This window comes from Oryctolagus cuniculus, chromosome 1, assembly GCF_051225735.1.
Source record: "Oryctolagus cuniculus isolate XC-2025 breed Fujian yellow rabbit chromosome 1, ASM5122573v1, whole genome shotgun sequence".
Taxonomy (NCBI): Eukaryota; Metazoa; Chordata; class Mammalia; order Lagomorpha; family Leporidae; genus Oryctolagus; species Oryctolagus cuniculus.
This window is the reverse complement of record NC_142867.1, coordinates 234,120,682-234,133,904: the sequence shown is the minus strand read 5'-3', so window position 1 is coordinate 234,133,904 and position 13,223 is coordinate 234,120,682. Positions and strand designations below refer to the sequence as shown.

Sequence of the window (13,223 nt, the reverse complement as noted above, 5' to 3'; positions counted from 1 at the left end):
GCCATCCTCCACTGCTTTTGTATGGGGAGGAATTAAGCTGTAGCCAAAGACCTAGTCACCGAGACACCCAAGGATCAGGAGCCTGGCACAGCTGAGTGCCGATTGTAGAGATGCTGAAACTGATTCTCAGAGGGGCGAGGACACCGGCAGAGTCCAAAGCCAGCCTGGGGCTCGCCTGTGAGAGGAATCTCAGCTGAGTTAGGAGCGCAGTGCCCTAGCCGAGGGCAGGGCGCACCTTGCCTGCACCCTGGTCCCGGTGAGCTGGACTCCCCCAGAGGTGGAACCAGAGTGTTGGAGCCAGCTGAGGTCACAGTAGAAGGAGGGGAAGACGGAGCCGGCAGGTGCACCCGTGGAGCAAGGTGCGGCACAGCGGAGCTGGGGTAGGGGGAGGCCGGCTGAGAGCCGCTCACCAGGGAGCCCAGCCCCATCCCTCCCACCTCCTCCTACGGACTGGGCGGCTCCAGCCACGCCTCTCCTGCTGAGAGGCCTGGAGGTCAGGGTCAGCTCCGCCCTGCTGGAACCACCTGGGGAGCCCGCGCGCACCTGCACTTGGGTGGGAAGGGTTCCCCAGGAGCCCACCCTCAGGACCAAACGCAGCAGGGCCTCTGCGGGCGGGAGCGGGCTGTCCGGGGTTTCATTGCCGGGTCAGCTCTGCCCTGTGTGGCCCCCAAGAGGCCCTTCTGCCTCTGGGCAGCTGCAGGCTCACACAGGGGAGGGCCTGTCCACACCCAGGCAGGGCTGGGCCACTCCCAGCGGACAAACAGAAAGGGTCAGCAAATTTAGGGGATGCCACTCTGTTTTCCCACAATGCAAACTCCCACAGACTGGGTGGCTGAAATGAAAGGAATTGACTCGCTCACCCTCTGGAGACCGGAAGGCCAAGATCAAGGAACGGGCAGGGCTGCTTCGTCCCTCGGTCTCTCTCCTCGGCCACCTTCTCTGTGTTTTTGTCTGGGCAGGTGCATCCCTGCTGTGGGCGTGTCCAGGGGTCCCCCTCTCACAAGGACACCAGCCAGACTGGATTAGGACCCCCTGCTGGCCTGCCTCGCTATAACTGAGTCACGTCTGCCAAAGGCAGCCACGTCCAGGTTCTGGGAGTTAGGGCTTCAGTTCAGTCCACAGTTGTCTTTTGAGCACAGTAATTATAAAAGGCAAATGTGAAACGAGGCTATATAAGTTTTTACAACTAGGCTGACAATAGTTATGTAGATTTTTAAAAATATTTATTTATTTATTTAAAAGGCAGAGATACAGAGAGAGAGAGAGAGAGAGAGAGAGAGAGATCTTCCATCTGCTGGTTCACTTCCCAAACAGCCACAGTGGCCAGGGCTGGGCCAAGCCAAAGCCAGGAGCCAGGAGCTTCTTCTGGGCTTCCCATGTGGGTGCGGGGGCCCAAGCACTTGGGCCATCCTCCACTGCTTTTCCAAGCACATTAGCAGGAAGCTGGATTAGAAGTGGAGCAGCCAGGACTCAAACCAGCGCCCATATGGGATGCTGGTATCAGAGGCAAGGGTTTAAGCTTCTACACCACGCCACAGGGCCAGTGGTTATACAGATTTTTAAAAAGACTCTTGGGGGGGCCGGCGCCGCGGCTCACTAGGCTAATCCTCCGCCTTGCGGCACCGGCACACCGGGTTCTAGTCCCAGTCGGGGCACCAGATTCTGTCCCAGTTGCCCCTCTTCCAGGCCAGCTCTCTGCTGTGGCCAGGGAGTGCAGTGGAGGATGGCCCAAGTACTTGGGCCCTGCATCCCATGGGAGACCAGGATAAGTACCTGGCTCCTGCCATTGGATCAGCGCAGTGCGCCGGCCACAGTGCACTGGCCGTGGCGGCCATTGGAGGGTGAACCAACGGCAAAGGAAGACCTTTCTCTCTGTCTCTCTCTCTCACTGTCCACTCTGCCTGTCAAAAAAAAAATAATAAATAAATAAAAGGGAAATATTTATAGTAGGCAAATCCATAGAGACAGAAAGAAGATTAGTGAGTGTTAGGGGTGGGATGAATTGAACAGAGGTGGAGCTTACGTAACACTGTGGATGTATAAAACACTTCTAAAATTGTAGGGTAGGTAAATTTCTTTTTTAAACATTTATGTTCATTTTATTTGAAGGGAATGGAGAGAGAGAGAATCTCCCATCCACTTTTTTATTCCCCAATCGCCTACAATAGCCAAGAAAGAACCAAGCATAAGTGGAGAGCCCGGAACTCCATCAGAGCTCCCACGTGGGTGCTCTGGGCCCAAGTACTTGAGACATCACCCGCTGCCTAGCAGGGTGCGCACAGCAGGAAGCTGGATCCCAAGTGGAGCCGTCAGGACCCGAGCCAGGCGCTCCCCTGTGGAAGGCCGGCGGCCGGAGCAGCAACCCACAGCTGCCCACTCCTGTGATGTGAATTTCACCTCCATTTCCACAAAGCTGGGAGGTGCAGGCTGGCTTGTAGGCTCTCCCATCCAGGGACCTCCCGCTGGCTGCCGCAAGTCAAGATAAAGATGTTTGGTTGTTGATGCAGAAACATTAGCTAAAAAAGTAAGTTGCAGAACGCTGAGTGCGCCGGCTGTTTGGTCTTAACCTACGCTTTCACTCAGGCATGGAACACGGTCTGGAAGGAATAGCCAACAATATTTTTGCTTTTGGTTTCCTTGCATGGTCTAGTTTTTAAAACAGTGATAAAGCAGGCCTACGCAACACTAATCAGGGAAGTAGATCATTTCTTGAAGAAACTCGTCCAAGGCTCTGGAGAGGATCCTCGGACATCTGCTGGCCTGGGGCGCGGGGACAGGAAAGGGCAGTGGGGGGGGTGGCCGGGAGGGGTGGCGCACAAGTCCCATGGGGGTCAGCCCACCCCTTCCGTCTGCGACCCCCTCTCTCCAAGACCTTGCTGCTGTGGTCCCCGTGGCAACCCTCGGGCTGAAGGCTGAGCCGAGTGACAATTGCAGGAGCTGCTTGTCCCAACTCGTCTCCCAACCAAAGCCTGGTGCAGAGGCCAAGCCGACCCCCTGGGGGGGGGGGCTCAGATTGCATCTCTCCCCCCAGCTGGAGGCCCCTCCTCAAGGCCTGGCCCCAGGCCTCAGCTCACAGGGGAGCTGCCAGAGCCCACAGCTGGGCTGCTGGGGGAGGCGCTTTCTCAGGGTCTGAGCTGGAAACCTGGCCCTTTCCCACCAGCCAGCTCAGCCCTGGGGCCAGGGGATTACATGCGGTGACTGGGGGTGGGGGCCCTGGGCTGCACATTGGCCACCACGGACTGGCTGTGGTCTTGGGAAGTTACCCATGGCTTGTCCTAGGCTGGGCTCTGGGCACCCTGATGGCTCCATGAGGTTTTGTTTGTTTTCTTCTGTAATTAAAAATACATGTATTTGTTTGGAAGTCAGAATGACACAGAGAGGGAGAGGCACAGAGAGATCTTCCATCTGCTGGTTCACTCCCCAAGTGCCTGCAGCAGCCAGGGAGGAGCCAGGAGCCGCAGCCAGGAGCCAGGAAGCCATCCTGGGGCTCCCCCCTGGGAGGCAGACACCCAGTTCCTTCCGCCATCCCGTGCTGCCTCCCCAGGTGCACCTTAGCAGGCAGCTGTGATGAGCAGCAGAGCCCAGGCACTCTGACGTGGGACGCAGGCTTCCCCGGCAGTATCAGCAGCTGCGCTAATGCCCAGCCCCCAGCCCCGTGAGTTTCCTGTGTGTACATGCACGCGCGTCAGGGTTGTAGCACAGTAACTGTGCATGCTGGATAAATTAATGCTTTTTTTTTTTTTTTGACAGGCAGAGTGGACAGTGAGAGAGAGAGACAGAGAGAAAGGTCTTCCTTTGCCGTTGGGTCACCCTCCAATGGCCGCCGCGGCCTGTGTGGTGCGGCTGGCGCACCACGCTGATCCGAAGCCAGGAGCCAGGTGCTTCTCCTGGTCTCCCATGGGGTGTAGGGCCCAAGCACCTGGGCCATCCTCCACTGCCTTCCCGGGCCACAGCAGAGAGCTGGCCTGGAAGAGGGGCAACCTAGACAGAATCCGGCGCCCCGACCGGGACTAGAACCTTGTGTGCCGGCGCCGCAGGCGGAGGATTAGCCTAGTGAGCCGCGGCGCCGGCCAGTTAATAGCTTTTTAAAAAAATTTTTTTTAAAAGGTTTGTTTATTTATTTAAAAGGCAGAGCTACAGAGAGAGAGGAAGAGACAGAGAAAGAGATCTTCCACCTGCCGGTTCACTGCCCGGATGGCCACAATGGCCACGGCTGGACCAAGCCAAAGCCAGGTGCCAGGAGTTTCATCTGGGTCTCCCACGTGGGTGCACCTACTTTGCTTTCTGTCTCACACATGGATTGTTTCTTGCACAAAGACAAGAACACCACGACTTCTCTCTGGTGGCAGGTGCAGGGGCCCAAGCACTTAAGCCATTTTCCGCTGCTTTCCCAGGTGCATTAGCAGGGAGCTGGATCAGAAGTGGAGCAGCCAACACACAAACTGGCACCCATATAGGATGCTGGCACTGCAGGCAGTGGCTTAACCCACTGTGCCATAGTGCCAGCCCCAGTGTAAAGTTCTTTTATTATCAGAATGTTCCCAGTACTGCACGTTTGTGTTTATTTGTGAAAGCTGGCATGGATTCCAGGATTCATGTGAATTCCTACATGCGAGTGAACATGTGAGTGTGAGTGTGCACACTAGTGCAAGAGTGCACGTATCAGGATGCGTGGGAATGTAAGGGAGGCCTGCGCACCAGAGTGCAAGAACACATGTGTAAATGTGCCAGTGAGTGAATGGGAGCATGTATGTGTTTCCGCGTTTGCACCTGCACACGAGTGTGTGTGTGTGCGTGTGTGTGCACTCATGCAGGTTACAGAGCCCCAGAGCTGGGAGAAAGCTCTGAGATCTGCCTGTAATCACACATCCGAGATCATCTAATTAATCAATCGCCAGTGGGTCCGTGCACGACGGCGAGGAGGAGTCAGGGCGCCAGTCTGCCCGGCCACGTGTCCCTGCATGTGGGTTGCATAAGCAGCCACCAGATGTTCCGTCTCTCCCTGGAGCCAGATGGCGGCAGATCCGGGAGCTCCTGGGTTTCTCCAGCCCTGCTGTCCTCCACCCCTGCCCTTTCTGGATCTTCCCCAGGCAGGGGCGGGCTGGGCACAGGGGACTTGGTAGCAGGGAGGGGCTCAAGTTGAGGGGCAGTGCCTGTGCCGATGCTGGTTCCTCCCCAGCAGGCCCTGCACAGTGCTTGTCCCACACTGCTCAGAAGCCTGGCCCCAGGCAGGCCCTCTCCTCTCTGGATCTGCCCCGAACCCCCTGCCCCCCAAGAGTGTCCAGATCCCCATCCCAGCCTTGTCCTTGCTGTGGTGACCACCAGCTGACCGCTCGGTCCATGGGATCCCTTGCCCAGGGCTTCCACAGCCAATGACCACGGCCTGGGTGGCTTCACCCACACGATCTCGGGGTCTCGTGGTGCTGGAGGCACCGGCAGGGCTGGCTCTCCCGAGGCCTTTCTCCCTACCTTGTCTCTCTCGTGTCTTCACTGGTCACCCCTCCACGTGTGTCCAGACCTCTCCCTCTTACACGGGCCGCCGGCTGATGGGGTTAGGGCCTCCTGAAGGCCCTGTCTCCAAACACAGCCCCGTGCTGAGGCCCTGGGAGCTGTGCCTGCAGCAGGTGGATTTCTGGGGGGGGGGGTGCACCAATCAACACCCACAACTGCGCTTTCTCCCAGGGCCTCTCCCATCCGCAGCCCCGGCATCCCTGGGTGACGCCTGGCTTTTCCAGGGCTCCCGACTTCCTGCCCTTTATTTTGACAAATGAGAACTTCACGGGGCAGGGGGGTGCACAGCAGACTCTCAAATACTCAAAACGAGGTCACGGGTGAGACCCTCAGTCCCGGCCCCAGGGGCATGACAGGTGCGGGAGGGAAGAATCAGGCCACTGATGCCCTGTGTCTCTGCCCGTCTGTCCTCAGCACCCATGGCCTACAGCCAGTGGGGGCAGGGGCACAGGGCCAGGCTCACAAGTGCCCTGGGGACTTGGTGTGGCCTTGACACCCTCTGGTCTTCCCATCTGTGAAATGAGGCCACCTGACCTGGCTGAAAGACCCTGGAGACTTGAGTTTGCTGCTTGGCGGTTATTTTGGGAGCCAGGCCGCGAGTGATTGACAGCAGCAGCAGCTGGGGGTGGGACCAGCGCCGAGGGGAGCTCCCAGGCCGGGATCTGCGGCTGCCGTCACCGATGGCCGCCAAGCCGTGTGACTGAAGTCAGCGCCCGTGTATGCCCTTCCACCCTGCAAGTTGACGCCCCCACACCAGTCCCTGGGGTGCAACCTTCAGGGGTCTCCGGGAGAACCCACTTCCGGGCCTTTCCCAGTGACTAGAGGCTTCTGGCATTCCTTGGCTGCTGGCCCCTCTTCCTCCTGGAAGCCAGCTGTGCCGGCGGAGGCTTTGTCCCATCACTCTGCCCTCCTGTTTCATGCTGACGGGCTGGCCATGACTTCGGCTCACCTGGGCATCCAGGCTCACCTCCTTGTGTTGAGGCAGCCCCCTCCGCACCTGCAACCCCAGTCCCTCCGTGCCACGCACCTTTGTCTGCTCTGGCTGCCTCGCTCCTCACAGTCTGGAGCCTGGACGCCGGGGAAGCAGGGTGCCAGCAGGGCGGGCTCCGGCGAGGGCCCCTTCCGGTTGCAGGCTGCCGGCCTCCTGCTGCATGCTCCCGCGCAGTGAGGGCCGACGGGTCTCACCGGGGCCTCGCGGCCTCAGTCGGTCCCAAAGGCCCCAGCTCTACCACCTCGCCTTGGGGGGTGGGATCTCAGCCTGTGCACTCGATGGAGACCATCCGGTGCCCAGCACATGAGGATGGGGGCACATGTGGACTTCTGGGGGCATTATTCTGTGTGCCACAGCACCGCCACCTGCTTCCAAACCAGCAAACACGCAGCTGGGAGGTGGGTGAGACTCTGGGCGGGGCCTGAGCAGGGCGGGGCCCAGAGTCCCACCCACCTCCCAGCTGTGTGTTTGCTGGTTTGGAAGCTGGTTCCCGGTGCCAGGGTCCCCTTGGGGCTGGGGTGGGGACAAACCCCAGGGCGCTGTCTCCCTTGGGGACTGAACCCCACTGGCCAGGAACCGGCGCCCATCCCCAGCAGCCACTCCTGGGTGAGCAGGTGGAATTCCCGTCTCTAGGCTGAGCGAGCCGGAGAGGGACTGGCTGCCTGGGGTCCTCGCACGAGGGTCTCCCAGAAGAGCAGCGTGACCTGGGAGGGCACCCACGGGAGACCTGCCTGCCTCGGGGTTCCCAGTTCCCCCAGTGCCTGGCTGTCCACTCCCAGCGGTGACCCCGGGGTGGCTGTGGAAGTTTCGGGGAGCAGTGGCCCAGCCGGCTCATTCCCAGCAGCCCTGGCCTCTCAACCCCCTCTCTCTGGCCCTCATGGCTGTTCGCGGTGTGAGCCCCATTTTACAGAGGGAAAAACTGAGGCTCTGGGGGGTTCAGCGACTGGCCAGAGCCAGAATCTGAAGCCAGCTCAGCTGACTCCCTCGTGGACGCCCCCCTGCCTGGCCAGCTCCAGCCTGTCCCCCTCGGTCCAGCCATCACTTTCCAATGGCCACGGCTGGGGCTCAGAGAGACTTGGGTGATGTCCCCACACCCATGCAGCTGCAGACACCGGGCAGAGCTCTGGGGTTCATGCGGCGGGGGGACCCTGCCTGCCCCCCGAGGGCACTCAGGCCCCTCGTGGCCCACCATCTGGCCCTTCTGTGGCCTCTGATAGAACATCTGTGACTGGGTCATTTAGAAAGAATAGAGATTCATTTCTTACAACTCTGGGGGCTGGGGAACCCAAGCTGCGGGCGCCAGTGTTGGGCGTGGTGAGGGTCTTCTTGTTGTATGGGAACATGGCAGAAGGCGGAAGGGCAAGGCAGAGAGGACCCGCTACCGCCAACTTTGCTTTATAAGTTATTTATTTGACAGGTGTAGAGACAGTGAGAAAGACAGGGAGAATTCCATTTGTGGGTTCACACCCCAAATGCCCGCAATGGCTGGGGCTGGGCCAGGCCAAAGCTGGAAGCTGGGGGCTCCATTCAGGTCATGGGTGCCAGGGACCCACGTATTTGAACTGTTGCTGCTGCCTCCTGCAGGAAGCTGCCGTCAGAAGCCAGAGCTGGGATTCGAACCCAGGTTCCCCGGTGTGGGATGTGGGCATCGTAACCACAAGGCTGACACCCATTCCCCACACGCCTTTTTCACAACAGTCTTTATATGTGGGGGCAAAGACCTCGTGACCTAAAGCCCCTCCCCAAAGACGCCCCTCCCAACACTGCTGCTGCAGTGGAGTTGCCAACGTGTGGATGTTGTGGGGGACAAATTCGAGCCACTGCACTGGCCCCTGCGCAGGCCGACCTGACGCTGTCTCCGGCGTCCATGCGTCTGCTCGGACCCCTCAGCCAGCTCAGAGTTAAGGGCAGGGACCGCGTTCCCTGCTTCGGCCGGCGCTCCCCGGAGCCCATGGGCCCTGCTCGCAGACCAAGAGGTTTCCAGAAGCATGGGTCCCGCAGGTGGCTCCTGTTCCGAATTGTGGGAGGGGCCAGCAGAGGGTGGCCAGGAAGTGATGCTGGATGGACAGGACAAGAAAGAAGAAACGGGGTGGGGTGGGGGGCGGGAGAGAGCACGGGGCAGGTGCAGGACCAGCTCTAGCAGGCTCCGAAGACCCCGGCCTGGGGAGAAGGGCCACGGTGGGAGAGGGCATGGGCGGAGTGAGGAATTATGGGGGAGCCATCGCGTGTCGGGCTAGCTAGGGACCCAGCAGGCCATCCCCAACATGCGGTCCAGGATGGGACCTGCGAGTCTAGCCAAGGACAGCCTCAGCCAACCCAGGCAGCCACAGGGGCGGTGGGATTCTGTTGAAGAAAACAGAGGAGACAAGTCAGCCCAGGCCCTCCCTGTCCGCTCAGACGCCAGGCTTCCTCCCGAGGTTGGCGGGTGCCAGGGCTGAAATGCATCCATTCCCAAAGGCTCATGGTCCCCCCACGGAACAGCACCTGTGAGGGCTCTAGTGGGAGGTGCGGGGACCCGGGAGCACCTCCCTTAGGGGGCATTAATGCCCACCCCAAGGGACCGGGCTGCACACAGCAGGAATGTGTTTGTTGAAAAGTCCCTGGGGGCAGGGATGGGCCTTGTGGTACAGGGACTGCCTGGGGTGCCCGCGTCCCGTGTCTGGGTGCCTGGTTCAGTCCTGGCTGCTCAGCTCCTGACCCAGATTCCTGCTCATGCACCTTGCGAGGCCGTAGGTGATGGCTCAAGGACTTGGGCCCCTGCCACCCACGTGGGAGACCAGGATGCAGTCCTGGCTCCTGGCTTCAGCCTGGCCCAGCCCTGGCTGTTGTGTGCATTTGGGGAGTGAACCAGCGGATGGAAGATATCTCTCTGCGTCTCTCCGTCTCTGTCACTCTGCCTCTCAAATAAGTGCATCTTTAAAAGGGAAGAAAAGCCAGCTGAGCTTTCTTGGCTCAGCTCAGCGGCGTCCACCCTCGCCACGCGCTCTCTCTCACAGGCTCCTGTCCTGTGCGGCTGCACACCTTGGCAGAAGCTAGTGCCGGCACCGGGGTCTTGGAGCCCTGGAACTGTGGGTGGAACCAGCCTCTTTTCTCTATGGGGTACCCAGGCTCGGCTATTCTGTCACAGCCACAGAACACGGGCCAAGACGTGCGGGGGGTGGGGTGGGGGGCATCGGTCCTGTTCTCGGCTCTGAGCACCACGCCGCGGCTGCCACCCAGGCCTGCCTTCCAGCCCCGGGGCCGGCACATCCCACCTTAGCCCAGAGGATCTCTCTCTGCGAGCCTCTTGAAGTTTTCTCACCTGTGAAATGGGGACTCAAGTCTTTGTGACGAGCCGCCAGGGCTGCGGCACGAGCCAGGCCCCTGGGTGGGAAACTTCACTGATTCCCGAGAGCCTGGGAGCGAGAGCTGGGCTAGGAGGAGAAAAGCGAGCAGCAACACCCACTCGGCACGGCTCTTGCAGGAGCACGAGAGAGGCCGGCAGTGCCCTGATAAACAAAGGCAACGAATCAATAAATATACACACACAGCCCTCCTGCATCGCAACACCAAAATCCTTAACAACAGCTTCATCCGGCTTAACCCAGCGGCGATTTATATACCAGGGCTGCAGAATTAATTGGCTTCGCCACCAGAAACCAATCACTGTTAACTCACCATAAAAACAAACTAGAGCACTTTCGGCGCGGGGAAGTGCATTCCCTGTTGCCCGCCTGCCACGCAGGTGCACACGCCTGCGCACTGCCTCTCTCGTCCATCACCCGGCCTCCCGCGGCATCCACTGAGACATCAGAGGCTGAGAGAGATCAAGGCCACGGGACCACGCCTGGAGGGGTCAGGGCCCTCATCAGCCCCAAGCTGACAGCTGGTTCCTTCCATGCCACTAAGGCCAGCAACGCCAGGACCCAAACGACCCACACAGGTCATGGACCCGTTGCCAGTTCCCACATGGAGAGCACCCCGAGCCACACAAGCCCACGGGGGCAGATGGCTGTCACTGTCTTTGGCAGGTTGGGGCCCGGGGCTGGGAAAGGGGCCCTCAGACCTCCAGGAGGTGCCGGCACTGGCCTGAGCCAGCCTGAGACGCTGTCACCTCCCCACACCTCCCCTGGTGTCTTCCAGGTGGCACTGAGGGCTCCCTCCTCCTGACTACGTGTCAGGCTCCGTTGGGACTCCACCCCCCTACCAAGCCAAAGCCCCTGCTCATCCTAATGGCCCTGAGACTTCGGATCCTCCCGCAGAGGCAGGATCTCTGGGGACCCAGGTCCTGCTGGGGACGTGGGACTTCCTGGACAGACCGCAGAATTCCATCCGCGTCGCTGAGGGTGACAGATTCCAGAGGGCGTGCGAGGAGAGAACACAGACACTCCTGCTCAGCGTCTCGCTGAGGCACCACCCTTGAGCATCTTGGGAACGTGCGCAGGGCTGTCACAGACTGGAACCAGCCAGGGCTAAGACTGGTCGGCAGGGGTGTCCACCGTGGTGGCCCGGCCGGGTCCAGCTCTCTAGGCTGGGCGTGCAGGAGGCGCGAGGGAAGCTGGGAGCCCTGGCGGGTAAGGGGCCTGGGAAAGGCACCGTGCTGGAGGGACCCCTACAGGGAACTGGGCTGCCTCCCCGCCCTGTCCCCGCCACTGGGCAGGGAGAGCGGCGTCTGGGGCCGTGAGGAGACGCTGGTGTTTTCACGCCCAGTACCTACGAACGTGACCTTATTTGGAAATGAGGACTTTGCAGATGAAGATGAAAGTTAAGATGAGGTCGTGCAGGAGAGGGTGGCCGTCGGCCAAGGACACAGACACCGGCAGGCAGACAGCCCCAGACACCGGGCAAGGCCAGGTGACGATGAGCGGGTGTGGGGAGCGGGGGACGGGACGCGGCGGCAGGCTCTGTGCGCTGCCTCCTGCCTGTGCAAACGCCAACAAGTCACCGGCCCAGGCAGAGCCTCAGTTTCCCCATCTGAAGGGGGCCCGGGGTCGCCCCCACCGAAAGGGTGCTGGTGAGCCTCCGCGTGTGCTCCGAGCTGCAGACAGCCAGGGCAGCGGCTCTGTGTCTCCTGGCCCTCCGTCTGCCCAGGGCTCCCCTCCTCCCTCCCCGGCTCCCTCCACTCATTCTCCACTTAGACTCCGCCTCCCCGGGGCCCCTGTTTTGGCTTCTCAGGCATTGCCAGGCTTGCCTGGTCACTGCGCCACTCTCTTGGGGACAGGGACCAGGCCAGTTGGGACAAGGCGGCCAGGTCTAGGAAGGCCTGAAGCTGGAGTGAGGGGGGCTTTGCCTCCTAGGGGAAATCTCCATCAGCATCCCAGGGGGCTTCCCAACCGCTCACTGCCCAGGCCGGGCCCGCGGGCGGAAGCACAGCAGCCCCCACCCGCTGCCCCCTGACACCAGGGTGCTGCCCCCAGGCCGGCGGAGCAGCTGTATCCCGCCAGGAAGAGACCACAAGGGAGCGTCGTTTGCATACTGTCTGTATTGTCACGTGAAACGCACATCCATGACTGTTGTCTTGGAAACGACCTATTAGGTCACACGGAGTCCGGCCCCTGGGGGCCAAAGCTGTGCCGATGCCCACGGGCTGTGGCTGGTGCCTTCCGGGGGCCGTGGCACGGGCACCTGGTCTCCCCAGGCTCTGGGCCTGGCAGTGGGAGAGGCCAGCTCATGCGCCAGGCCTTCAGCTTCCCCAGGCAACAGCTCCCAAAATACACTCAAGGGAGCGGCAGTTCCTGGGGGGCGGGGGGGTTAATAGCTGCTCCTCTGGGAAAGGGTGCAGTGGTGGGGTACGTTTAGGAAACTCGGGGTCACACACGGCTCTGCAGCAGAGCCTTGCGGCCACAGGGCCCCTGATGGGAGTGACAGCCGTGACGGGCGTGGGCTGGGGAGGACAAGACGACACCGGGCTCCTGGAGCCACCTCGGCTCTCGCCTGCCGACTCTGGAGCAGTAGCTAAGCGGGCTGGGCCCGCGATGGGCCCCCGGCACCTGCAGAGGCGTGCCAGTCTCTGGGCAGGGGGCCTCCTGCCAGGAAGGGGCAGGTGCGTTGGGGCTGGAGGGGGAGGGGCTCCCTGCTCCCGCCCCTGCGCCGCGGCGGTGGCGGCCTCACCAGGCCGAGATGAGCATCTGGCAGGTGTTGGAGGACATCCAGACCAGCTCCACCAGGCGGAAGTGGAAGTAGCCGATGATGAAGCCAGAGATGACGTCGGTGACGTGGTGTCGGCCGATCATGATGCGCGACAGGCCCACGCAGAAGGCCCAGAGCACTAGCAGCACGCGCAGCGGCACGGCCAGCACCAGGTGGCTGAGGAAGAACTTGGACACCATGGCCGCGCGGCTGGCGTGGCCGGCGGGGAAGGCGTAGACGTCCATGGTGAGGTAGTCCAGCAGGCTGGGGCTCGTCTCGTAGGGCCCACGCCGCTTGATGAGCTTCTGCACGCCAGCCACCGTCATGATATCCAGGAGCAGTGCTGGGGGCGGGAGACAGAGCCCTCAGGGCGGCCGACCAGCCTCGCCCCCACCCCCACCCCCGGCCACCTCTGCTGCCCCCTCTCGGGGCCTGGCCTACACTGTGCCCTCCCGTCAAACGCCCTTCCCTGCCTTGGGTTTCGACAGCTTTCCTGGCCTCCTCCCTGTCTTCCTATTACCTCCCCCTCCCCCCACCCCCACCACGACACGCGGGCCCCAGGGACGCATGTGGGTCCTGGGAGGGTTTCGGTCCTGCTCCATGGGGGGTCCTG

The 13,223-nt window shown here is 61.2% G+C and overlaps 1 protein-coding gene across 2 annotated transcripts in view; it reads right to left on the bottom strand.

Annotated features, from left to right (window-relative positions):
• The window catches only part of PLPP7 (phospholipid phosphatase 7 (inactive)), a 32,928-nt gene that overhangs the window by 6,290 nt on the left and 13,415 nt on the right, over positions 1-13,223 (bottom strand). Inside the window, exon 2 of one of the 2 annotated variants that reach the window (XM_002721940.6) lies at positions 11,946-12,953. The exons of the other annotated variant lie outside the window; for it this stretch is intronic. Coding sequence (XP_002721986.1) covers positions 12,589-12,953 — 365 coding nt within the window. The 3' untranslated portion in view covers positions 11,946-12,588. Of the gene's footprint in view, positions 1-11,945; positions 12,954-13,223 lie in introns of those variants that run through there. 2 annotated transcript variants of the gene reach the window in all.